At 37.1% G+C, this 26,454-nt stretch overlaps 1 protein-coding gene across 5 annotated transcripts in view; it reads left to right on the top strand.

The window, feature by feature from the left end:
* Positions 1-26,454, top strand: part of RIC8B (RIC8 guanine nucleotide exchange factor B) — a 100,331-nt gene that overhangs the window by 49,028 nt on the left and 24,849 nt on the right. For all 5 annotated transcript variants that reach the window (XR_013334641.1, XR_013334642.1, XM_077762010.1 and 2 more), the window contains 3 exons: positions 9,391-9,619; positions 10,367-10,462; positions 15,661-15,805. Coding sequence is in view for 3 of the 5 variants with exons in the window: in XM_077762010.1 (XP_077618136.1) it covers positions 9,391-9,619; positions 10,367-10,462; positions 15,661-15,805 (470 nt within the window). In the remaining 2 variants the exon portion in view is untranslated. The remainder of the gene's footprint in view (positions 1-9,390; positions 9,620-10,366; positions 10,463-15,660; positions 15,806-26,454) is intronic.

Below are 26,454 nucleotides of genomic sequence, written 5' to 3' on the forward strand. Positions count from 1 at the left end.
AATTTATTATTTGATATTGCACTGAGTTTGTTGGTAGGTTATTTTTATGTACTCTACCTGCAAACATCAAAAGATTATTTTCTTCACAATTAAAAACTGTGATTTTTTATCTTCAGCTAGAGATCAAAAGTTCCTTTAATTTTTTTGAGATGGTACCTTTAAAAATAATCAGATTAAGTGCAATAAGTCATAACTACTAAAAAGATTTTACTAGGCATTTTGACTTACTATAATTTTTTTCATAATCAAGAGACACTACAAATCGGATACTAAAGCCTAAAAAATGGTTTTATAGAAAGCCCAGGAGTAAATTGATGCCTTTTTTTTTTTTTTTTAACTCAGCTATCATAAGTTAAATGGTATTCATACAGGAATGTGAAGAGAAGGGTGCCTGGGTGGCTCAGTCGATTAAGTGACTGACTCTTGATTTCGGCTCAGGTCATGATCTCACATTTCATGAGAATGAGCCCCATGTGGGGCTCTTTAGTGACAGCAAGGAGCCTGCTTAGGATTCTCTCTCTCCCTCTCTCTCTTTGCCCCTTCCTCCCTTCCTCCCTGGCTCTCTCTCGAAATAAATAAACTTAAAGAGAAAAGAATGTGAGGAGAAAGTATTTGGGGAATTGTTACACTAGTTAACAAAAACATTGCTAAGGATTTCTCTGATAACTGTAATACATTTTTTTAATGTTTATTTGCTTGTTTTTAGAGAGAGAACACACATGCATAAGTGGGGTGGGGGTAGAGAAAGAGGAGAAAAGAGAGAATCCCAAGCAGCTCCATGCTGTCAAACGCAGAGCCCAACTCAGGGCTCTATCCCATGACTGTGTGATCATGACCCAAGCCAAAAATCAAGAACTGGACATTTAACTGACTGAGCCACCCAACTGCCCCTGATAAATTTAATATTTTAACACAGTACCCAGTATTTGTCAAAAGAGAGCAAGAAGAGAGGTTTTAAAAATCAAATTTTTGAGGTGCTTGGGTGGCTCAGTCGGTTGAGCATCCAACTTCAGCTCAGGTCGTGATCTCATGATTCGTGGGTTTGGGCCCCACGTTGGACTCTGTGCTGACAGCTAGCTCAGAGCCTGGAGCCTGCTTTGGATTCTGTGTCTCCCTCTCTTTCTGCCCCTCCCCCATTTGTGCTCTAGCTCTCTCTGTCTTGCAATAATAAATAAATGTAAAAAAAATTTTTTTTTCAAAATCAGATTTTTAAAAAAGTAGTTAGACTTCTTTATTTTTCCTAATGATATTATTTGCTTTATTTATTCTTAAATAAAGTTTAAAGATATTTTTCTTTAAATTTGCTTTTATCTTAAAAGTTGCTCTGATAAATATCTATTAGCTATACTGTAAATAAGAAGGGATATCCCTAGAGCCACAGACAGGATATTGGAGTATTTCTCAGAGGCTTTCCTAGGAGATTGAGGTTGTTGCTGATTTGACAGTTTATCTGGAATGGCCCTGTGTGTCCCTTTAATCAGAATTAAAGTGATTAGTATCATTGGAGAATAATGACTCTAAGCTAAGCCATTTAAACACAGAGAAAACTGCTTTAACCTTAAAGAGCTATTTAAGGAAACTTACTAGAATTGTAATACCTGCTAAATTCTGCTTATTTGTAGTGGCCCTAAAAATCATGTGTGTGTTTAAGGCAAAGTTAAAACAAAAAAATCAGAATGTTTTTCAAGGTAATATATTGTTTCATTTTTTAAGTTATTTTCTAAGTTTTTTTTTCTTTTTGACAAACTTCGATTTAAGGACAAATACGATGAAATAGGTAAACCTGAATAGTATGTGATTATGCACTATCATCAAAGAGTTGTAGTGATGATTCAATAAGAAATGAATGAAGAGCTGTGTCCCTGGCACCGAGAAAGCCCTCGGCAGCTGGGAGGGCTGCCACTCCACTTGTGTAACATTGTTAGAATAAGCACACCAGCTTTTATAGAACCAATGTGTAGTTCCAACTCTCTTCTTAAAAGTTGGTTTTTGATTTGGATATTTTGATTAGGAACCTATTTCTGTGTGTATCCTGTGATCATGTGGAGAAATCTATTTTCCAGTCATCTAAGCTTTTCTCTCTATGATAAATACATGTCAGGAGCCTATTAGGCTCCTCCAAGAGCCGAGTGAGTAAGAAAAATACCTTGGCAACAGCTTTTTCTGATGTGCTGTCTCTGTAAGACAGTGTAGCCTTTTTTCCCCACTACCAGAAGAGGACATGGACATTGAGATGAAATGAGTTAGCTAACACAGACAGCTGACCTTACCCTTTCTTTCCATTAATCAGCATGTGAGATAGTTTTAAAAAATCTATTTATTCTATTTCATTTCCTTTTTGTATACTTAAAGTAGCAAATTGGTTTGAGCCATCTTTTTGCTACGTTAGAGAACACATCGTCATTCTGTCAATCTCTGCTATCTTCCTGAGAGTATTTTCAGCCCTTTTGTCCATAATCAGTAAGCTTTCTACATAAATAGCCAAAAACAGTTGCATGTGGATGTGGTTGGGGCTTCATTTTATTTTAGAAGTGGGGAGATGGGGATGGCCTAAATGCTGGGCAGTTGAGGAGATGGAGGGAAGGACCAGATCGGATTTAATTTCTTTTAGCCTCTCAGTCTGATTTCTTTCACTTAGCACACTAGCATCTACAAATGCCTTCTTTTTTTTTTTTTTTTTCCTGAACCCAAGAGCTGGTGTGTCTTTAAAAAGTACTAATTACCTCCCTGCCTTTTTTGTTGTTTCTTTATTTATTTAAAGATTATTTATTTATTATGAGAGAGAGTGAGCATGAGTAGGGAAGGGGCAGAGAAAGAGAATCCCAAGCAGGCTCCATGCTATCAGCACAGAGCCTGACGTGGGGCTCTATCTCATGAACCATGAGATCATGACCAGAGTTGAAATCAAGTCAGAGGCTTAACTGACTGAGCCACCCAGGTTCCTCATGTTGTTGTTTCTTTGTTTAGACCAATTTATTTTATCTCACATATTGATGTACCTAATCATATCTATTACAATGCTAAGCATATGCCTTTTCTTCCAACTTTATTGAGCTGTAATTGATGTGTAACATTGTTTAAGATGTACAGTGGTGTTGCTTCAACACACTTATATACTGCAAAATGATTACTACCAGAGCATTAGCCAGGCAATGTCTTACACATGGCCGACTTTCAATAAATGTTTGAAAATTGAGAGGAGAGAAGATGGGGGAATGGATAAAATAGGTGAAGGGGATTAAGAGCTACAAACTTTCAGTTGTAAAATAAATAAGTCACAGTGATGAAAAGTGCAACATAGGAAATATAGTCAATAATATTGTAATAATGTTTAGTGACAGGTGCTAACTACATTTATCCTGGTGAGCACTGAGTAACACAGAATTGTTGAATCACTCACTATGTTGTACACCTGAAACTGTTATAACATTGTATTTCAATTACACTTCAGTAAAAATTGTTTTTAGAAGTTTAAAAATTGGATGATTTCATCTTGGCTTATATTTATTAACTGAGCACTTACTATATGTTAGGCACTATGTTGAACTCAAGGAGAACAAAAATGAATACAGTACAATCTCTGTGCTCCAGGGCTCACCAACTAGAGGCAAAACAGACATGAAAGTAATTAAGTGCTGTGTCAGACATGAACAAGCTTATTGTAGGAATGCAGAAAATGAGAGTTTACTTTGGAGAGAGCACAGAAAGGGGGTCTTATTTTATTTTTTTGTTATTAAACCTCCTAGCTCTTTAACTTGATTCTTACTGCAAATAACATTTATGAAGGTGAACTGGTATTTTCTGAACTGTCACTGAGCACCATGCTAGGAACTTGAAGGGCTCCACAGTGCATACTCTGGAGGAACATAGAGTCTAAGAGGAGACAAGACATAAGTATTATGAAAAGTTCAATAACAACTCAAGACCATAATAGAAGAGCTATCTCAAGATAGTTTTTGAGTAGTATCCCAGTGAATTAATTATCCAAATAGATAATTTGGATAATTGAATTTATTTTTTTTAATATTTTTTATTTCTAGGAGAGAGAGAGAGAGAGACAGCGTGAGCAGGGGAGGGTCAGAGAGAGAGGGAGATACAGACTCTGAAATTGGCTCCAGGCTCTAAGCTGGCAGTCAGCCCAGAGCCCGACGCGGGGCTCGAACCCACAAACCGCGAGATCATGACCTAAGCGAAAGTCGGATGCTTAACCGACTAAGCCACCCAGGCGCCCCTGGATAATTGAATTTAAAGGACAAGCTCACTGTAGTCTAGCATGATGAAGAAAGTCTTTTTTACTCATACTACACCTATTCTCCATCCTCATCCAGACCTCTGGTCTCTTGGTGATTCCTTTTTCTTCCACCTATAAGCCCCCATAGGTTTACTTCTCTCTCTATTCTAAAGCATTGGTTCCTCATTTCAACCTGTCTGTACATCTTCATTTTCATGTCCTGCCAGTCTTGAAGCACCCAACCCCAGATCTGTCAGACCACCCACTTCTTCCACTTCTAAACTCAGGCTGCTCAGTCTTGTGTGACAGTTTTACCTAATGCAAAGATTGGTCTGTCCTGTCCACTGCATGCAAGAGTTGTTTCTTGAAAACCAAATCTCTGTTTAGAATCCTCTCATGGCTCCCCTCTGTCTTTATGTTTCAGAGCAAACTTCTGTTGTCATTTTGCATTTATTAATGATCTCTAGCCTTATCGGGGAAACCTGTGTTTTCCTGGCTTCTGCACCTTCTCCTTTGCCAGAATAACTCTGGTTTAAGGTCACCAGTAACCTTTCTGGCCATAACACACATCTCATAGCAGTGTCTTTTATAATACCCGTACCCACTCCATGCACACATACATGTACTTTTCTGGTTTCATTGCTTACTAAGACCCCTCCTTTAGACGTGTTTTCCTTTGCTTTACACTGCATACTTAGCACCTAGCACAAGGCATAGTAAATTATTTGTTGAGAATGAAGGAAAGTTTGAGCTAGTCTTAAAGAATGAGAACGTTCTAGGCAAGAGAAGACATGTTCAAATACAGAAATGAGTATGTGTCTATGGCACATTTAGAGAACAATGACCAGGTTCCTATGGGTTAAAAAGATATGCTTCGTGGAGAGCAGCATTCAGGGGTCTTTCCATCCATATCTTATCCAAAGTTTTCTTGACACTTCTCACCTGCTGCTGCTACTCCAGTCTTGTCTTGCTCTTTACAGCAAAACTCTTCCACCTGTTGACTCTCTGGTTCTACTGTTCTCTCTTGAATTTGGTCCTCTCATGCTTTAGTTTCACTGCCCGACCAGAATGGCTATTATTGAGGTCACTACTGATTTCTGTTGTGCTAATCCAATGGACCTTTGTCATTTGTCATCCTACTTGTTTGTTCACATCATTTGACAAGGTGGTCACTCCATTCTTGCTTATATACTTTCTACCAGGACACCAAACGATCTTGGTTTTCCTCCTACCTCACTAGTTGTAATTTCTTCAACTCAGCCTCAGATAATAGAGTGCCCCAGGTTCAGCCCTCAGAGTCTTTCAGTCCACACTCATTCCCTCACTGATCTGATCCCATCTTTTATCTTTAAACATCGTCCACATGCTAATGACTCCTTAGTTTGTCTCTAATCCAAATCTCCATCCCTGAACTCCAGACTCTTACAGCTAACTTCCTATTAACATCTCCACTTGGAAGTCTAATAGATAACCCAAACTTAACATATCCAAAATTAAACTCTTAATCCTCCCCTAAAAAGCTGCTTCTCCTGCAGCACTTCGCATTTCAGTTTATGGCAACTCCAGCTTTCCACTTGCTAAGGCTAGAACCTTGAATTCTCACAATTCACAAATAGCCTGTCCAGAAATGTCCTTTAAATGTATCCAGATGTAACCACTTGACTTTATCATCATGTTCAGTCACCTGAATTATTATAGTAACATCCTGATTCTTCTCACTTTTGATGTCCTACCATCTGTTCTCAATACAGTAGTCAGAGTGACCCTTTTAAGATAAATTAGAGTATATCACCATGCAAAACCCTATAGTGGCTCCTTTTTCACTCAGAATAAAATTAAGTTATAATAGCCTATAAGACCAATCTGGCCTCCTATACCTATCTGGTCTCCTGTCCTATTCCTTTTCCTATATATGGTAGTTCAACAAAACCTTCTTCAGTCATGCTGCTGCTTCTACCTACCTTGGGGCCTTTGCTCTTACTTTTATTTCTGAAATGCTCTTTCCCCACATAGTCACATGGCTCACTTCCTAACTTCCTGTAAGTCTTTGCTTAAATGACATCATTTTTTTTTTTAATGTTTATTTATTTTTGAGAGAAAGGGAGACACAGAGGGTGAGCAGGGGAGGGGCAGAGAGAGAGGGAGATAGAATCTGAAGCAGGCTCCAAGCTCAGAGCTGTCAGCACAGAGCCAGATGCGGGGCTTGAACCCACAACCCATGAGATCATGACCTGAGGGAAGTCGGATGCTCAACCTACTGTGCCCAGGTGCCCCTTAAATGACACCATTTTAGTGAGGAGTACCCTAACCAGTTTATTCAGAATTATAACCCACGGTTTGTCTATCTTACCCTTCTGGGTTTCCTCCCCCAGGCCACTTATCACCTTCTATATGCCTTCTATTCAGTCATCTTATTTGTTTTGTTTACTTTTCACTGACAGTTCTCTCCATGCTGGAAAATAAGCTCCATTAAGGCATGGATTTGTCTTTTTCTTCATAAAACAATGCCTGACACAAGTAGTTAATAAAAATTACTGAACTGAGCTAGAGTAAAGGTAGGAATTTACATCTGAAAGTCATTTGGAGATCTTAAGTTTTAAGTTAATTCTCTAGCCATGAAGAAAAGATATGTGAGCCCCAAATATAAAGAAGATACATTTGAACCAGGAAAGATTTGTTAATGGCTGTAGGTCTGCATGTACTGTTATCATGCTCCTCGTTGTCATTTTGGTATTAAATTATGTGTTGTCCAGTGATTGATACGGGACTGGATTTTAGATTGCCTTCCCTCTCTTACAACTAACAAGGCTTTAATCAGGACATTAAGGAGCTCTAAATAGGCATTGCTTTTGAATCTGCGTATCAGGAGGGGGCTGGGAGCATGAGTGGGAGGATGTCATGTCCCAGTGATTAATGATCTCTAGGAAGCTGAAAAGGAGAGAGTAATATACACAGTATTTCTACCCCCTGGAGTAGGAATGCAAACACCATTGTGCAGATCCGTGCAGAGCCACTGACTTCCTGGTAGCTGGAGAATTTCATACACTCTTCTACCACAAATAAAACTGTCAGAGAAGTGACAGAGCTCAAAAAGCTGGCCTTCCTTACTTAAAAAGAATAGCTCAAACACAGTGAGCCAGAAAATTAATTTTGTAGTTGTTTGGAAACCCAGTTGTTTAATAAGAAATGAGAAAATGGGAACTTTTCTTGAAAAGCCTAAAAGCTCCAAATATTTGTTGAATCAAACTCAGCATTTGGTTTCTTAAGTTTACTGGATTCCTGGAAACTACTTATTTTAAATGAATTTAAAGGAAGACATTCCTTTGTAATGAAATGCACTGTCTTAAACTTTTCAGTATGTTCTCTATGGTGGATTTAGAGAATCATCCTATCAATGGACTCCTGTGCCTATTGCCCTCTGTGTTGAAAAAAATCCTAACATTTCACAATGGCTTATATACAGTTTTAAGAAAGTAATTCTGTGGTAGAGTTCTTTTGTTTGTTTTCATCCCCAGTGAATCTATGATATTTAATAACAGTTTCCAAATGCTTAAGCCAGAAGGGAAACATTTTTAACTCTAGATAAGGAACTGCAGATGTTTGCAAAACGTTATAAAAGAAAGTTTGTGGGAAAAATATTGTATTTCAACCAATTGTGATTATTTACAAACAACCAAAATTAAGGCCTTTATTTAACAGTGGCAGTAGTAATCACAGCAGCAGTGACAGATTTTTAGTGGGGACTGCCAAATAACTTGTATTTTACCATGAACCATTCATTCGTAGGACTTGTTATTTTTGTTCTTGGTTCAGATTTTTTTAATACCCTTTACATCATTACTCATTGTTCTGCATTATCTAATTTTTAAACTTCGATTTTTTTATATTTTTTCCATAATATAAAAAGAAAGGAAGGAAATACTCATTCTTGGGGAAATGAGAGCCACACTTCAGACTAAGGAAAGAAAAAATTTTATATTTCATTTCTGTTTTGTTGTTTACTTTGTTTTATTTTTGAGGGTGTCACATAATATAAATTAAAAGGAACTACTGTGGTCTAAATTAAGGTAGCATCAGATAGAATAAGCCCTGAGTTTGGTTTCCAAGTGGTTAGACTTTTCAATTGCATTTGCAAGAGTTTATTTTTAGTCAGGATGTGGTTATTTTTAGATCTGCTTCTCTGTCACTAGGAAATGTAATGCCTGTCTTTCCATTGTTGTTTATCAGGAAGTGCTGAGGCCCAGGCTTGTAAGATCCAGTTAGCAGAGAACACCGCCTGGCCTTTTTAGATGAAAGAAGGTGAAATAATCCTTGAAGGAAAATCTGTTAATTGAGCACATGCCTAATTTTTTAAATTATTTTGTCACTTTAATCTCTTACACACTGAGCAACCGACCAAGATTTTCAGGGAGCACCAAAAACACAAGGTTTGGGTTCCCCCTACTGGTGTGCATCCCAGGTGCATGTGTTCCTTAATATGTAAAGGCCTAGGAGATGGAGGTTTGAAATGCCTATGTGGGCCTCTTTTAAAGAGACCTGGTGATGAGAAAAGGAAAGAAAAAAAAACAAAAAAAAAAAACAAAAAACGAAACAAAACACTACCATTACCTATTTACTGATAATGTCTTTTAAAAAAATTAGATGATCTAAAAATTGTATTTTTTATATCTAGAAAGAACATAACTAATCCTACAGTATTTGGTTTTTTAATGTTGTTGCCTCTGTGATAAGCTGCTTATATCCAGCTTCTCAAATGCTTTATGTTGTAATCTAAGGAATAATAAAACACCAGTGGCTCCACAAAAGGATTTAAAACCCCAAGGGGGGGAAAAAAGCTAGCATTGTGTCATAATAAAATTAAAGAGATGGTGTTAAAGCTCACTAATTCCTATTTTAGCATTTCAGAAAGTGACAGGACATCATGTTATTGTGTGTGTCCATTTAACATCTGTTCTTTCTAATTTGTCATATGTGTATTTAAAACCCCGTTCTCTTTATTTTCTGTCTCTTAGTAAATGACAACTAATATTAAAGACTCATTTTGAAAAAGAAAAATTTTAATTGACTCCTAAAAGTCATTTCTGAACTTCTTATTATGTTTGCATCTTAAAGGACTATTCAATGAAATTAAAATATTGTATTTTTAAATTGCTTTCCAGCAATGCAGTCAACCTTTTAAGCAATGTTCCGGTCTCTTGTTTGGATGTTCTCATTTGTCCATTAACCCATGAAGACACAGCCCCAGAGGCAACGACTCTGGATGAACTGCCCAATGATAAAACAGCTGAGAAAGAAGCTGTTTTGAAAAACAATACCATGGTATACAATGGTATGAATATGGAAGCCATTCATGTTTTACTCAATTTTATGGAGAAGAGAATAGACAAGGTAAGCCTGATAAAATGGAGGCCTTGGGAAGATGTTTCTAAAGAATGTAAATGGGCCATTTATAGAAATATCACAGGACATGATTTTTAAATTTAATCTTTTATAGCTGACATATTGCATAATTGTATTCTGGAAATCATTTTATTACAATATATGATTAATTGCTAAAACCAAGTCAAATTTATTTGTTTAAAGCCAAAATATTTGTTGATGCAACACAGAAATTGTGACTAGTGCCTAAAAGTGAAGAAAAAGTTAATTACTTTTCCATGTAGGTATTTTTTAAGACCTAGAAGTAAAAATTTTCTGCCCACAAAACCTGATGATAAATACTTGACATAATACCTAAAAGCTATCTTTAAAAACAAAATCAACTTTTCATATGTTGTGAGCTGCTTATTTTCTCTTGTTTGTCACTTGCTTTGTCTGGTAACTATATTAAAAGGCAGCAGGGTAGTTTGGGTGGGTCATCAAAACTTTTGCCTTATTTAAGTCCATTGGTTGAGCCAGTGAGGACCCCATAAAATGTAGGAAAATCCAGGAAGGATAAAAATGGGCATGAATAAACATGAAGATAACTGATGGAATGAAAACATTATTAGGAAAATATTTTCTTAAATAGTGTATAAAACTTTGGTAACATAAAATGTCCCCCCACCACCTAAAAAGGAGTATTAATATACTTAGTTATATAGAAGAAAGTAATACTGCTAGAAACTAACATAGTATGTCTGGTTTTCTTTATAGGGAAGCAGCTATAGAGAAGGTCTAACTCCGGTTCTCAGCTTATTAACAGAATGTTCCCGAGCCCATCGAAACATCAGAAAATTTCTCAAAGATCAGGTAACTGTTTAATGCATATTACATCTCATAGTTATGTTCTTATATGCAGTTTTTTAAAATAGAATTAATGAGTTGTATTCCTTCATAATGGTTTTCTTTCATAAAATCAGAAAGTCAGAAAAGTTAGTTTTAATCTTTCAAATCTTCCTAATGCAGAAAAAAGTGATCATTTGTATTTTTCTGAATCATTCATTCATTTATTCAACTAATAGTTGAGATCTACTTTGTGCTGTGTTCTAAGCACTGAAAGGCAGATGAAGTTTACCTTACAGACGGAGAACAAAAAGTAAATGAATATGTTATAATGACAGGTAGTAATGTGTTCTGAAGAAAGATAGCAGGGGGAGAGGAGAATTCGGAGAATGAGGAGGGCCTTTCCGAGAAAATAACATTTGAGCAGAAACTTGGATACATAAGAAAAAGATCTCTGAGACTATCTGGAAGAGGAATATAGAGAGAACATGTTCAGAGTTCCGTAGGTGAGAGGATGCCTTGGTGTGCTTGTGGAAGAGCAAAGCGGCTAGACCAAACTGACAAGGGGAATGGTTGATGAAGTAACAAACGATAAGCAAGAACCAAATAGTCTGAGGTTGTATAGAACTTCTGATTCTCTTCTAAGTGCGCTAGGCAAGCATTGGACCATTTTGAGAGGGGGAGATGAATGAAAGGGGCCTTGTTTACATTTTAAAATACTCTGGCTAGTATATATAGGATAGACTAGAGGAATGTGAGTAGATACAAGTCCAGCTGAAAAGAGAGCTGATGGTGAAGGTTTGGAATAGGATGACAGTAGACTTTATGGTAAGGATTCTTTCTACCACTGCGTTTTCTGTTCATCTGTTCATATACTATAACTTTTGTCTCCCCTTCTATCATGAGTGAATTGGCCCTGCTTTATTCAGTGGCCAACCTCTGCACTCGTGTCCCAGATCGCTTTCTTTCTCACCCTCTCAGGAACTTTGCTTCTGCATTTATTTCCTCTCTTCTTATGTCAATCTTTTTTTTTTTTTTTTTTAATGTACTGGGTCATTTCTGTCTTCATCCAAACACATCTTTCATCTTAAAAACAAAAACTCTTAATTCCAGTTCTCGAGCTTCCTCCCTATTACTCTGCTCTTCTTAATGCAGTTTTCCTCAGAATACTTTTCTATACTCACCTTCTCTATTCTTACTCATCTTTAATTCTCTCCTGCACCCACTGTAATTAGGCTTTCCACCCCACTCATCAAAAATCATCAACCCAGTAATGCCAAATCTAATAGTTCTCAAACCTTTTTTCTTAAATTCCCCAATGCATTTTGATGTAACTGAATTATTCTCTCCTTCTTGAAATATTTTATTCACTTGGTTTCTAGGACACAATAGGGAACCTTTTTGCAATGTTTGAGTGCCCCGAGGCAATATTGTCTTTGTCTCCATTTCCATTCCCTTGGTGATCTATTCAGCAGTCATGGTTTTGAAAGTCATCTGCATGCTGATGACTCCCAAATTTATGTCCCTAGCCCTGACCTGCCTCCTCCGCTCCAGACTGATATAAAAGGCTGCCTAGTCATCTCCTCCCCTTAGATATGTAATAGGTATCTTAAGTTTAACACATCGCCAGCTAAGCTCTTGATTTCCTATCCCTCCACCCTGTTTCTCACCCTGTTTCTTTCCTTCTTTCCACATTTCAGTGGATGGTACAACCATTCACTCCACTGCTCATTTTTTGCCGTACAGAATTTGCCGTGTTAAATGAACCAGCTTCATTCCCCCCCTTTATGTTTATGATAAAGATTCAGTAAGCACCTTACCATATGTGAAACACATTAATAGATACTGAAATTAAAAAGTAGAGACTCTGTTTTTGAGGAACTTAACAGTCTGTTGGAAGGAGAGTAGTACCCTGAAAGCATGAATAATCATTTAAGCCAAATAAACTAGTTAATTAATGAATTAAAGTCATTTCCAATTTGATTATTTTAAGACATTCTACTGTGACTAGGAGGACTTGGTGAATAACAACTGAAAAATATTTTAAGTTTTCTATATTTTAGCTTTTTTTCCTATAGGAGATCCAGGTTCACTTGAACTGTTTAGATTTTGCTATCTCTGATTAGGATAGACAAAAAGAACCAGTTCATTAAGCAACTTCTATATATGAAGGCCTTAAGCCACATATTCTGTGGATACAAAGATAATGAGAACCACTTTTTGTCCTTAAAGAGGCACTACAGTATAAAGAGATGAGACATGACAAGTAACTAAAGATACAAGCCACACAAAAAATCAACTTTCCTCTGAAAAAGATGCACTCTAAACTATGATGATTAAGAAAGGCAGAACGTAAAGTAACAGGTGGTTAGTTTTTGGTAATAGTGTAAATGGAATGATAGCTAATTAATTATTGTGCCCTGATTAGTATACCGAAAGGAAATTGGTCTTAAGTACTGAGGCAGGTAGAAAGAGAACAGATGGTAGAAAGTACCGACCCAGGTTGGGTTAGTCTGTGGAGAGGTTTACAGAAGAGTATGTGGATTTGAAAGAAGAGATGGACAAGATTCGTCAAAATAAAAAATTTGTTGGAGGGTAGTCCTTGGGAGGAAACAGAATGAGTCTGTACAAAGGCAGTTTGGGAGTGATTTGTAACAATGAAAGCAACACACGTATGTTTAAAAAATTTCATTTTAAGAAACCCAAAACATAGCTAACAAAATTTTGGAGTGATAACCTTTGTTAATAGATTCTTTATTCTGGAACAGTAGGCACATACTACATGAAATCACTTGTTAGATGTCTCATTCTTCTCTACATTCAATATATAGAGACCATATAAAACTCAGTATGGTTGGCCGAATCAAATAAGGATTTATTGTGCAGTGACTTTTGCCTACAGAGCACAGAAATCATGGTGTTCTACCCGATCAGAAATATTAAATATGGGCTCTGTAAACGCTGTGGTAGATTATTAATTTTCTGAGATTTCGTTTCCATTTGTGCTCACAGCTGTATCTCCAGTGTCTCCAATACCTCCTGATACAGGATAGATGTTCAGTGTAGAAAGAGAGAGAAAATAAGAAAGCCAGTTGAATGGATTAAATAAAACAATATACACATGAAGGGTCCGGCACAGTAAATTATTGTTTCACTTTATTTTTATCCTCATTTCCTACCATAGTGCCTAGCTTACAGAAGGCACTTTTAAAAAGATATTTGAGGGGTGCCGGGCTGACTCAGTCAGTATAACATGCAACTCTAGACCTTAAGGTTGTATATTCGAGCCCCATGTTGGATGTAGAGATTATTTTAAAATAAAATCTTTAAAAAAGAAGATATTTGAATTCATTCATTCTTGCTTCAATCAGCAAATACTTATGGAACACCTGTAATATGCCATGCACTGAGAGCAGTAAACAAAACAGAAAGAAATCCCTGCCCCCATGGCACTGACTCTTGTGGAAGAAGGCCAACAGTAAAGAAAAAATATACTGTATCAGGTGGTGATGAGTGCAGTGAGGAAGATTAAAGTGGTGGTGGGGTGATGCACAAAAAAGAGTGCTCAAGGTTAGTCATATAGGGTGGTCAGGAAATGTCTTCCTGTAAGCGATATTTTAACATAGACCTAAAGTAAGGGAATGAGCCATGAAAGTCTCTAGAGAAAGTGTTTCTGGGCAGAGGGAGCAGCAAATTCAAAGAGCATGGGACAGGAGAGTACATGGTGTGTTTTAAGAAGTTCCACAGAGGTCTATGCAGCTGTAGCAGCGTAGGTCAGGAGTACAGTCGAATTGGAGTTAGAAAAATAGCAGGACGCTGGATTAGGTGAAACCTAAAGGAGTTATAAGGACATTGTTTTCACTGGGAGTAAGATGAGAAACCCTGGGAGCCGGAGGACTTTGAGGCCAGAAATTGAAATTACATGATCTGACTTTCAGAGGATCCCTAGCTGCTTTATAGAGAATAAATCCTTCGACCAGGTTTGATGCAGAGACCACTAGGAGTTTGTGGTCATAACTAGTTCAGATGAGACATGTCAGTAACTTGGATTTGGTAATACTACAGGGAATAGTGAGAATTGGTTGGATTATATGGATATATTTCAGAGGTAGAAACAATATAATTCGCTGGTGGATTGGATGAGAAGAGGCTATTTCCAAGGTGTTTGTACTAAATAAACAGTTTGAAGAATAGATTTATCATTTAATGAGATGGAAAACTAAGAAGGAACAACTTTGATGGGAGCATCTGTTTAGGACATGCTAAATTTGAGAGAGCATTAAAAGTCTGGAAGCCAGTAAAGAAGTTAAGATAGAAATATAATTTAGGGAGTTATCACTATACAGAGACCTTATAAAGCCATAAAACTGGTTGAGATCACCAAAAGATAAGTGAAAATAGTGAAGAATGTCACCTAAAAGCACAACCCTTGAATATTCCAACACTTAGAAAACAAGAGGAGAAAAGAGAATTGGCAGAAGAGGCTGAGATGAAGCAGCCAGTGAGATAGGAGAACCTGAAGAGGGAGGGGCTGGGTGGGTGGATGGGTGAGTGAGTGAGTGAGTGAGTGAGCAAACAAACAGACAAACCAAGCAAGCCGTATGCAGGTCAACTGATAAAACAGGGTTATGGTGATGTTACTACCTCCTTTGCAACGTTACTGTAGAGATCGAGTATAGAGAATATATGTATATCCTCTGTTAAAGGAGCTAGCACCTTTAAAGTATCAACAATTAGCAGCCATTTTTATTATGAAACAACAAGAAAAGATAAGTACAGGTTTTTTTAGTAAATACTGAAAATGCTGCAGGAATTATAAGAAGGGAAAAATCAACAGGAGTGAGAGGATTAAGGAAGGCTCCATGGAAGATAGAGAAGATAAATTGACCCTCCCTTTAAAATAGATTTTGATGGAAGCAGGCAAAGGCATCCAGATGCCAAAATGAATAAAAACTCAGCAATGAATTTGAGTATATCATGGTAGTACAGTGAAGAGATGTTTCTCTTCAAATGAAATTTAATTACAAAATTGAAGTCATTTGACATGGGTTTTTTTTTTTTGTTTGTTTAGTTTTATTTGAAAGCAAATCTATTTATTTTTTAAAAGCTTTTTCCACTCTTAGGAACTGAGCTTGCAGATATTATAAGACTGACCAGTTGCATGGTGCCATCTTCGCTTACTCTAGTACCCATGACTGATGATGGTTTTGCATTTCTGCCATTAGGTTTTACCACCTTTGAGGGATGTGACAAATCGTCCTGAAGTTGGCTCAACTGTGAGAAATAAGCTGGTGCGCCTCATGACACATGTTGACCTTGGAGTCAAGCAAATTGCTGCTGAATTCCTTTTTGTCCTTTGCAAAGAGAGAGGTAGGTTAAACTCTCTTTGCTCTCTACCTTTTTATTTTTCCGAGGGAATTTAAGAAAGCTTTCTGTTAGTAGTGGTCATCTCATTCCACTCTTTTCAGAGCTTAGTCCTATCTGTTCTATTAGAGGGCCTGAGGAGATATTAAAAATTAATAATTTAAAAGTTTTTCTATATGCTTCTGAATATATTAAGATGTGCAAATACACTCATATTAAACTTTGCCTTCTGTATTCTTAACCCAGACTTCTTAATCTTGATGAGTGAGGACCTGGAACCATTATGAAAAATCTGTTTAAGTAATTGAGGTGCTACTATTTTGTTTTTTCCTTTTTTTTAAGTAATCTCCTCACCAAACATGGGGCTTGAACTCACAACCCTGAGAGACCAAGAGTTGCATGCTCTACCAAACCAGCCAAGTGCCCCAGGGTGCTACTGTTTTGATAACCAGGCAAAGGCCTAGGTTAGTTCCCCTTTTTAATCCCTCTTGGAATTAAAACTGTTGGAGTCTTGGTTTCTTCACTAGGCTATTTAATAAATAATTATTCAATGTGAGCTATATAACATATTATGGAAATATAAAATGGAAGATGGAAAGTACAAAAATGCCTAAGATATACCCCTTACCCTTGAGATAAAGATAAGACAGAGATAGAAATTTTTTTAAATTTTTTAAAGATTTTTATTTAAAAAATTTGTTTTGGTTTTATTTATTTTTGAGACAGAGAGACAGAGCACAAGTGGGGGAGGGGCAGAGAGAGAGGGAGACACAGAATCTGAAACAGGCTCCTGTCGGCACAGAGCCCAACGCAGGGCTTGAACCCACAAACTGTGTGATCATGACCTGAGCCAAAGTCGGATGCTCAGCCAACTGAGCCACCCGGGCACCCCTAAACATTTTTTATTTTTTTAGTTTTTAAGTGAGCGAGCAGGGGGAAGGGGTAGAGGGAGGGAGAGAATCCCAAGCAGGCTCCAAGCTTAGCACGTAGCCTAACGTAGGGCTCGATCTCATGATGCAGGGATCATGACCTAAGCCAAAATCAAGAGTCAGACACTCAACGGACTGAGCCAGCCAGGTACCCCAGTAGGGAGAAACTTGAAAATAACTATATTTCAGTGTAATAAACACCATTTTGTAAGCATATATAAGGGGATTCTAATAATTTATTTTTTTTTATTTTTATTTATTTCTAGGAGAGAGAGAGACAGCGTGAGCAGGGGAGGGTCAGAGAGACAGGGAGACACAGACTCTGAAATAGGCTCCAGGCTCTGAGCTGGCAGTCAGCACAGAGCCCAACACGGGGTTCGAACCCATGAACCGCGAGATTATGACCCAAGCGAAAGTCAGACGCTTAACTGAGTAAGCCACTCAGGCGCCCCAAGTGATTCTAATAATTTTAAATATTTCCTAAAATTATATGGGTTATTTACCCTGCAAAACAAGTTCTTCAAACAAGGAACTTTAAGTTATCTACGTATCTTTACCTATTTCTTTTTTCAGCTCCTAGTTTTATAAATGTAAGGATATTGGGACACCTGGCTGGCTCAGTAGGTATAGAATGCAACTCTTGATCTTAGGATCATGAGTTCAAGGCCCACATTGAGTGTTGAGCCTACTTAAAATAAAAAATTCAAAAAAAATTTTTTTTAATTAAATCAAAAAATGTACTAGTATAAAAATTCCATCTAAGCAGATTTTATATTCCACTTTTTTTTAAAGTACCTCAGTTTTGTGAAACATAATTTGGAGGTAGAAAACTTCAATCTCTTCTCCCAAAATATTAGATTCAATTTTTTTTTACCCAGCTATATTGAGGTATAATTGACAAGTGAAATTGTATATATATTTAAAGTATATTATACACCATGATGATTTGGTATATATATACATTGTGAAGTGATTAACACAGGTTAATTAATATGTCTGCCACCTTGCATAGTTACTTTGTGTGTGTGTGTGTGTGTGTGTGTGTGTGTGTGTGTGTGATGAGAATGTTTAAGACTTACTCTTTTAGCAAATTTCAAGTGTACGATACAGTACTATTAACCATAGTTAATGTCTTCTCCCCTATCCCTAACCACCATTCTACTCTTTGCTTCTAGTTTTTTTATTTTCTTTTTCTAAGATTCCACATGAAAGTGAAATCATATAGTATTTGCCTTTCTCTGGCTTATTCATTTAGCATAATGTTCTCTAGGTTCATCTTTGTTGTCACAAGTAGCAGAATTTTATTCTTTATCATGGCTGAAATAAATATACATATATACACATACATATATATATATACCACCTCTTCTTTCTCCATTCATCTGTCATTGGACACGGCTTGTTTTCATATGTTGGCTATTGTGAATAATTCTACAGTGAACAGGGGAGTGTAGACATCCCTTGGGGATCGTAATTTTGTTTGCTTTAGATATATACCCAAAAGTGGGACTGTTGGATCATAAAAACTGCTGTTTTTAATTTTTTGAGTCACCTCCATACTGTTTTCCTTAGTAACGGCACCAGTTTATATTTCCAGTGGTGTACAAGGATTCTCTTATTGCCATGTCCTTGCCTACATTTATCATCTCTTTTTTTTCATCTCATCTTTTTGATAAAAGCCATCCTAACAGATGTGTGGTGATCTCTCGTGGTTTTGATTTGCATTTTCCTAATGATTAGTTGAGCACTTTTTCGCAAAAAGACCTGTTGGCCATTTGTATGATATCTTTTCAGGTTTTTATCCATTTTTTAAAGCAGGATCTTTTTAAAGTTTATTTTGAGAGAGAGAGAGAGAGAGAGACAGGGTGCCAAGTGTGGGAGAAGACAGAGTGAGGGAGAAAGAGAATCCCAAGTAGGCTCCATGCTAACAGCACAGCATGGAGCCCAATACAGGGCTTGATCCCACAAACCATGAAATCGTGATCTGAGCCAAAACCAAGAGTCAGATGCTTACCTGACTGAGCCACCCAGAGGCCTCTTTGCCATTTATTATATAAAATTATTTAGGGATTTTGCTATTGAGTTATATCCACTGGATTCTGAAACTTTTTTCTGACTGATTCAGCCACTTCAGTTCCTGTTAAGATGGTATATTAGCAACATAATTTAATAAATATAATGATAATAAACAGCTATTATATATTGGGGTATCATGTTCCAAACATTCTAGGCCATAATCTCATTTAATTCTCACAAGGACACTATTTCAGTGTCATAAATAAATTAACTTGGCATGGCACTTGAGAGTGTTTCTGTAATTTATTCAAGGTCATATAGTTGCTAAGGGCTAAAGCCCAAATTTGAGTCCTCTCTTTCCATTCTGCCACATTTCTTTACTTAGAGTAATTATCTTCAGCTGTTATCCCATATGCTCTTTTAAATAATTCAGTTCTTTCATGACTTTGAAAAAAGATTGATACAGTATCTTGGGATTAAATGATTGGTATCGTGCCTTGCATATGTAAGCTGAATTGAATCAATTTTTCCAAGATCGGAAATGAACTGTTTTTTAAAGTATAATTATGTATATATACATAAATCTAAATCATACATATGTATCTATCCATCAAAAGAGGTTTATCAAAATACATATTAACATCCATTGCTACCTCTGGGTAGTAGGATGGCTCGTGACTTTTTAGTTCTGTGTATTTTATAATTTTTCTACAGTGAGCATGAATTTCTTATACTTCTAAAAAAATTTTAAAGAGGAAAACAAAACTAAAGCTTATTTCTTCTATAATTACATGCCTACATAAATTACATTACATATTTAAATATAATCACCTTACTAATGAGTTAGTGTCTTAGCAAAATGCATTTATATATGAATTTGTTCATTGCTTTTCATTTGAAAGTATTAGCTTTGTTCCCTCATGGACCCTACATTTGAGGTTTATAGTCCTAACTTTGAGCCAAAGCCAACCCATATTAGCAAAAGTGTATCATTTTCATTTGACCTTTACCAATTCTATATATACTCATCTTCTTTTCCTTCCAATCTGATTTTAAGTTTAGAATATATTCTTTTGGAATAAAAATTTACCCTTTCAACCATTTACTTGCAATTTTTAAACTAGAGCCAGGGAATACAAAGTATAAACAGGGTCTCTGTTCTCATATCACTTACTTTCTTATCAAGGGTTACAAACTCACATGCTTTCAAGTGCCAGGTAATAAAAGTGGACTGGACATAAGAAAGTCAATGAAAACTGACACTTAGCTCGTTGCTGGGAAGATGGTGGGTTGGGAGTAGGGGAACCAAGAGGATTGTGCAAGATTGAAGAGAAGTTATTGCTACTACTTAACTCCAACTGGTTGTTATCATGAAGGAACATATGGCCAATGTTACCCAGTCTTCTAGATTTTTCAAGAGAAGCCAGGATTTTTACATTAAAAAGTCACAGTTTTTAAATACTATTAACTAATTATAATTTAAAACCATCTAGCCAAAAGAAAAAGTTTGTAGTCCACATCCAACTTGTAAGTCATCAGATTTTGGAGTTTGGGTTGGATTTGGATGCAACTATATTAAAATGAGATAAATTTCAAATCATCAGTGTTGAACTTTCCACTTAAGGATGTTCAGCCAAGTTTGAAGGTGAAAGTACCATGATGAAGGCTTAAAAGTCAGACCACTAAGTGGAAACAGCAGACCGCAAATTGGTTTAGGAACACAGAGACTAAATTAAGAAGGACGATTGAGGGGCGCCTGGGTGGCTCAGTCAGTTGAGCATCCGACTTCGGCTCAGGTCATGATCTCACGGTTTGTGGGTTCAAGCCCCATGTTGGGCTCTGTGCTGACAGCTGGCTCAGAGCCTAGAGCCTGTTTCAGATTCTGTATCTCCCTCTCTCTCTCTGACCCTCCCCTGCTCATGCTGTTCTCTCTCAGAAATAAATAAAACATTTTAAAAATTAAAAAAAAAAGAAGATTGAAATGGGACAAGATACAGTGGGCAAAATTTCATGGCAGACTTGGCACAGAAAGAGTCATCCAAGGGTATTCAGTACCTGTCTGTGCCAGGCTAAACTGTATCCTCAGCTGACAGTGGCCTATAGGTTAACCTGTGCTGGTGCCTACCAACTTGTTGACCCAAATCTAAACTTATATTACCAGCTCTGCCAATTGTGTACTTTCTCCAGGGGCCCTAAAGAGAGGTTTTACACTGTTTAATTAAAGAAAAAAATTGTAATACAATCCTCCCCCTGTTAACACATTCATTAATTACCAGTGTGTGCTAGGCACTGTGGTAGGGGCTGAATTACAGAGATAAATAAGGCTTGAAGACCCTCAGCACAAAGCCTTACAACTGGGAACTTACTTTCGTCTCCTTTATTTCAGTCTCTGAGGAACAGGTGTCTGTTTAGCTGGTAGCTGAAGTCTTCCTTTTCTGCTGATCTCTTCTCTTCCTGTCTTCTTCTTCTTGTTGTTAACTGTCCCTATGTGTCTTCCTCAACCTATACGCATATCAACATCATTGTCCTTTATATCTTAGCCTCTTGAATGACTAATCTGTTTTTCCTCTTAGTATCCTAACTACCACTCAGGCTTCAACTTGTTGCAGATTAGGCTTTCCACTGCCTTTCCCTATCTCCCAGATTCCACGGAAAAGTATTCTTAGTAAGCTCACAAGATAACTAGTTTTCAAAAGCAGTGGATATTTTTTAGCATTTATTTTACTGCATCTCTCATTGTAATTGACACTATTGACCACTCTATCTCTCTGCTACCATACATTTCTAGATTTCCTCTGACCTTTCTTTTCCATCATACTTGACAACTGTCTTTGCCCACATTTAACTGCCAGTGTTCCCTAGTGTTTTCTGACCCCTGTTCTCATTTTACATTGTCTCCTGAGTGATCTTATCCTCCACCTTGGCTTCTGCTTCGGCCAGTTTGGCATCCCTCAGTTGGTCAGGTTTTCTTCAGTCTGTCTTCCATATTGCTAACAAAGCATTCTTCTAAAATACAAATATAATCTCATCACTATCACCTTGTAAAACTTTCCGTGACTCCCTGTCACCTGGTAAAATCCAAATTTTCTGGGGCGCCCGGGTGGCTTAGTCGGTTAAGCATCCAACTTTCGCTCAGGTCATGATCTCGCGGTTCGTGGGTTCGAGCCCCGCGTCGGGCTCTGTGCTGACTGCCAGCTCAGAGCCTGGAGCCTGTTTCAGAGTCTGTCACTCCCTCTCTCTCTAACCCTCCCCTGCTCATGCTGTCTCTCTCTCTCCTAGAAATAAATAAAACATTTTAAAAAAAAATCCAAATTTTCTTAGATGCCTTCATGACCTGCCTTTTGTGCTTCTGAATTCTAAATTTACTACTAATTCTAAATTCACTACTGCTTTATACTTTATGCTTACTCATGCTAAAATTTTTATTCTTGCCTGATTATACTGTACCATTTCTTGTCATTATCTCCATGACTTGGCAGATGCTGTTCCTTTTGCATGGAATGTCTTCATTTGCATGGCGAGCTTTATTTATCCTTGAAGATCAGCTTAAGTATCATCTCTGTGAAGACTTGTCTGATCATGGAGGCAGAGTTAATCATTGTCTTCCTTGTACCATTTTTACTTACATCTATTTTTAGTACTTTTGACATCTGCTATATTCTAACTTAATTTGTTGAACTTGCATTCTAGCCATGAGCTTCTTTAGGTCAGAGATCATGTCATCTTTATTTTTGGATCCCCAGTTATAACGAAGTACCTTAAAGATAGTAATAAAAGAGCAAACATTTCTGCTGAGTGCAATGTAGTGAATATATGCTCTTATGGATTTCTTCATATGAAGGGATAATTTAAGTACACTGTGAGTGAGGAATATGCCAGGTACTGTGGCAGCCTGAAAGAGGGAATGATTGGGTAGTGTGGAGATGGTCAGAGAAAGTCTTTGCAGAGAAATGGCAAACAGCCTTGGTATATATAGGAAAAAGACTAATTCAAGACATGAAGAATCGATGATGTGCAGGAATAATAGGAGATAAGTTTGGAAAAAGAAGGCAGGAACCAGAAAATGAAGCAGATCTTAGAGGTTTTATACAGGGAGGTGATAACTTATTTTTGCTTTACACAGATCTATAAGGCATTTGTATGGAACAAGGAATAGGGGACATGAGATTGGAAACAGGGAGATTAGTTAGAGGAATCTGTTAAGGATTTCTAAAAGTTGCAATATTTGGAAGGAAAAGGAGTATTAAGCCTTGTCTATATAACAGAAAGGGGAATGGTCTCTGGGTAGAATCTGGCTCTGCCATTCTTTCTCCTTGCTAAAGACGAAAACCTCTTTTTTGTTTTTATGACAGAGTGTGGTAAAATCCACGTTGTGCAGTAATACCAGCACAATTCTGACTGCAGTGTGCTACTGTGGTTGCTTTCTTTTGTTCATAGTACCTCTAGCATCTTGATAAAATAGAGGTGAAATATTTTTTGCAACTTTCTGACTGAATCCTGGTTTGTCTCATTTCTGCAGCACTTTTACCTAACTGCATGGTTGACTACTAGGATAAAAAAAAACAACAACATATTTTTTAATGTTTATTTTGAGAGAGAGAGAGATAAGGTGCGAGTGGGGCAGAGGCAGAGAGAGAGAGAAAGAGAGAGAGAGAGAGAGAGAGAGAGAGAGAGAGAGAGAGAGAATCCCAAGCAGGCTCCACACTGTCAGCGCAGAGCCCAACTCAGGACTCACATTCATGTATCATGAGATCATGAGCTGAAACGAATAGTCAGACGCTCAACTGACTAAGCCACCCAGGCACCCCTTAAAAAATAAATATTTTTATGTTTCTTTTTTATATTCAAGGGCCACTCGGAAAACCTTTTCTTTGCCTTAGCATCTCACTTTATTATTTTTTTTAATATTTATTTTTGAGAGCCAGAGTGCAAGCAGGGGAGGGGCAGAGAGAGAGGGAGACATAGGATGTGAAGACATAAGATGTGTGCTGACCACAGAGAGCCAAATGCAGGGCTCGAATTCATGAAATGAACTGTGAGATCATGACCTGAGCCAAAGTCAAGAGCCAATTGCTTAACCAACTGAGCCACGCAGGTGCCCCACAGCTCACTTTAACATCCAAGTTCAGTCTATTTTCTTTTTACTACTTTCCCAGTACTGAATAGGATATTGTACGGTGTTATTTGAAAATAGCTAAAAAGTAGTTAGAAAACACTCTATGAAATAATATCAATCAGAACTTTACAAAAAAAAATTTCTCACTGTGAAGATTTTGTAGTCCATTTGTTGTGTCCCTTCCCCAACTTTTATTTTTTAAATAGTTTATCCTATTAACAAAAGTTCGATTTTGAAACTATCATCTATAACTTTATCTGTTCTGAAGGCAAAGCAAGTCTTTTAATAGCTTTTGTAACCCAAACTGTCACAGAGTTGATACATGTTTGTTCCGGTGAATGAACAGTAAGCATTATTTTCATAAAAGTGCTAGGGATTTTTTACTATTAACTAGCTTCCAGGAGGATTTTCTGCAGATTATGTAGTGTTCTGTTTACTTTTTAACCTATTTTGGCCTTTCATAAACTCTGCATTCTTAAACTATTTTAATGTTTAGCCTTTGTAGGTTGTTATTTATATTTTATGTTTTTATTGTTATTTAAGTACATTCATTTCTCGATTTAGACTTTCACAATTTCAGTGAATATTTTTTCTGGAACTACCAAACACCTTTATCTGTTAAAAAGTAAGGCTTATCAAAAACACTTACTTACAATGAGAGTATCAGTGCCATGTGGATTTAGATTTATGACCCTTCGCCTCACTGACTTTGTGTCTGACCATGTTACTAATGTCTGACCTCTATGAATATTCAGAATACTTGTATACACTGGATATGCACATCCCTAAAAGTTCATTAAGAATTCATTAATTTATCTAAACCATTCCGGTCTTGCAGAGGCACTGTTAGCAAAGGGAGCCTATTCAGATTTATTCCAAGAGCTCTCAAATTATACCTCCGTGATCCCTCATTAAATTCAAATATGATTCTATCTAGCACCCATTGAGAATTATTACCAAGGAGACAACAGTTACCAATAGGTTTTAAGGTAGAAAATGGCTGAAAGAAAATAGCGCAAACTTTAATCTACTTATATTATTAATCCATGTCTCCTTTTACACAAATTTCACCAGTTTGCTATATCCTTTGAAAGTAGGACTTTCATTTGTCCCCAGACTACCTATTTTCAGTGTCAGGAAAGGTACCCTCTAGTTGAAGTATTTGAAAATTTAATGAACAACTCTACGCTGGATTATTCATCCTATCCATGCCTTTAATGATTTCATCCTTGATCATATATGTCCCCTTTCCTTACCCACCTTTTTGCCTATCCACTGCCCCTTTCAGGTCCCAAAGTCATTTTAATTGTCCTCCTCTGAATCTTCTCAGCTTTATTTTGTCTTTTTTGAGGTAAGTGGTCTGAATTACAATAGTATTTCAGATGTAGGTTTTACTAAAGCTTAATACATGAATAAGATAGTGTTTGGTTTGTTTCCTACAGTTGTCTTTAGGATGACATTTTATTGAAAGCCTTAAATAAAATTTTTATCTTTAGATTGAATATTTTGGTGCTCACCTTGAAACTGTACCTGATGAAAGTACTCTTAAATAAAGCTGCTAAAGATTGCTTTGTATCTTCCTTAAGGGTTCTTAGGAATCCTCCAAAAAAAAACCTTACAGTTCAGGGTTCCCCTGCAAAAGTTTTATATGTCCACTTGTCTTAGAGATATCACCTTGCACTGATAACAGGGTAATAGTGGCCTGTACCAGATGGTTCATTGAGCTGTTGCTGTTGTTAAGATAAGCCTAAAATGCTCATTTTACCTAATATTCTCAGGGAAAAAGGAGGAGTATTTACTTTGTGCCAGATACTTTTCTAAGCACTTTGCCTGTATTAATCAGTGGACTAGATATTATTATTCCAATTCTTGAGATGAGAAAAAGTGGGATACAGAACTGTAAAATAACTTACCCAAGTCAACCAGGTAGTAAGTGGTAGAGCCATTACTAAAATCCAGCCAGTCTAACTCCTGGGCCTACCTTCTCAGCAGGTCTCATGTACTTATATATTATTGCTGACTTTTTTTTTTAAAGTAGTAAACTAACCTATCCTATTTGCAAATATTCCTAAGTTTCATTATTTCCTACAATTCCCAAAAAGGGTGTAAGAAAGATTTTAGATAGTGACTGAATTGGTAAAATTCCAATCTGGCTATCAGTAACTCCAGTTTCTAATAATCATTTCTCCAAAACTGGATAAAGAAATAAGATTTGTGACCAGAAAATTAAAACACCACTCTTACCAATGGCCCTATGGTCACAGAGGCTCCATTCCTGCCATAAAGTATATTCCAAACAGCTCCACTTGAATTTTTTTTTATGTTTTTATTTATTTTTGAGAGAGAGACAGCATGAGCAGGGAAGGGTCAGAGAGAGAGGGAGACAGAATCCAAAGACAAGCTCCAGGCTCTGAGCTAGCTGTCAGCACAGAGCCCGATGCGGGGCTCAAACCCACGACCTGTGAGATCATGACCTGACCTGAAGTCGGACGCTTAACTGACTGCCACCCAGGCACCCCTCCACTTGAATTTCTGATACCTGAAAAAAGGAAAATTTATTGGTAGTTTAGTATAACCACTACCACACTTTGAAA

The sequence above is a fragment of the Crocuta crocuta genome, unplaced genomic scaffold (genome assembly GCF_008692635.1).
Source record: "Crocuta crocuta isolate KB4526 unplaced genomic scaffold, BGI_CrCroc_1.0 scaffold193, whole genome shotgun sequence".
NCBI lineage: Eukaryota > Metazoa > Chordata > Mammalia > Carnivora > Hyaenidae > Crocuta > Crocuta crocuta.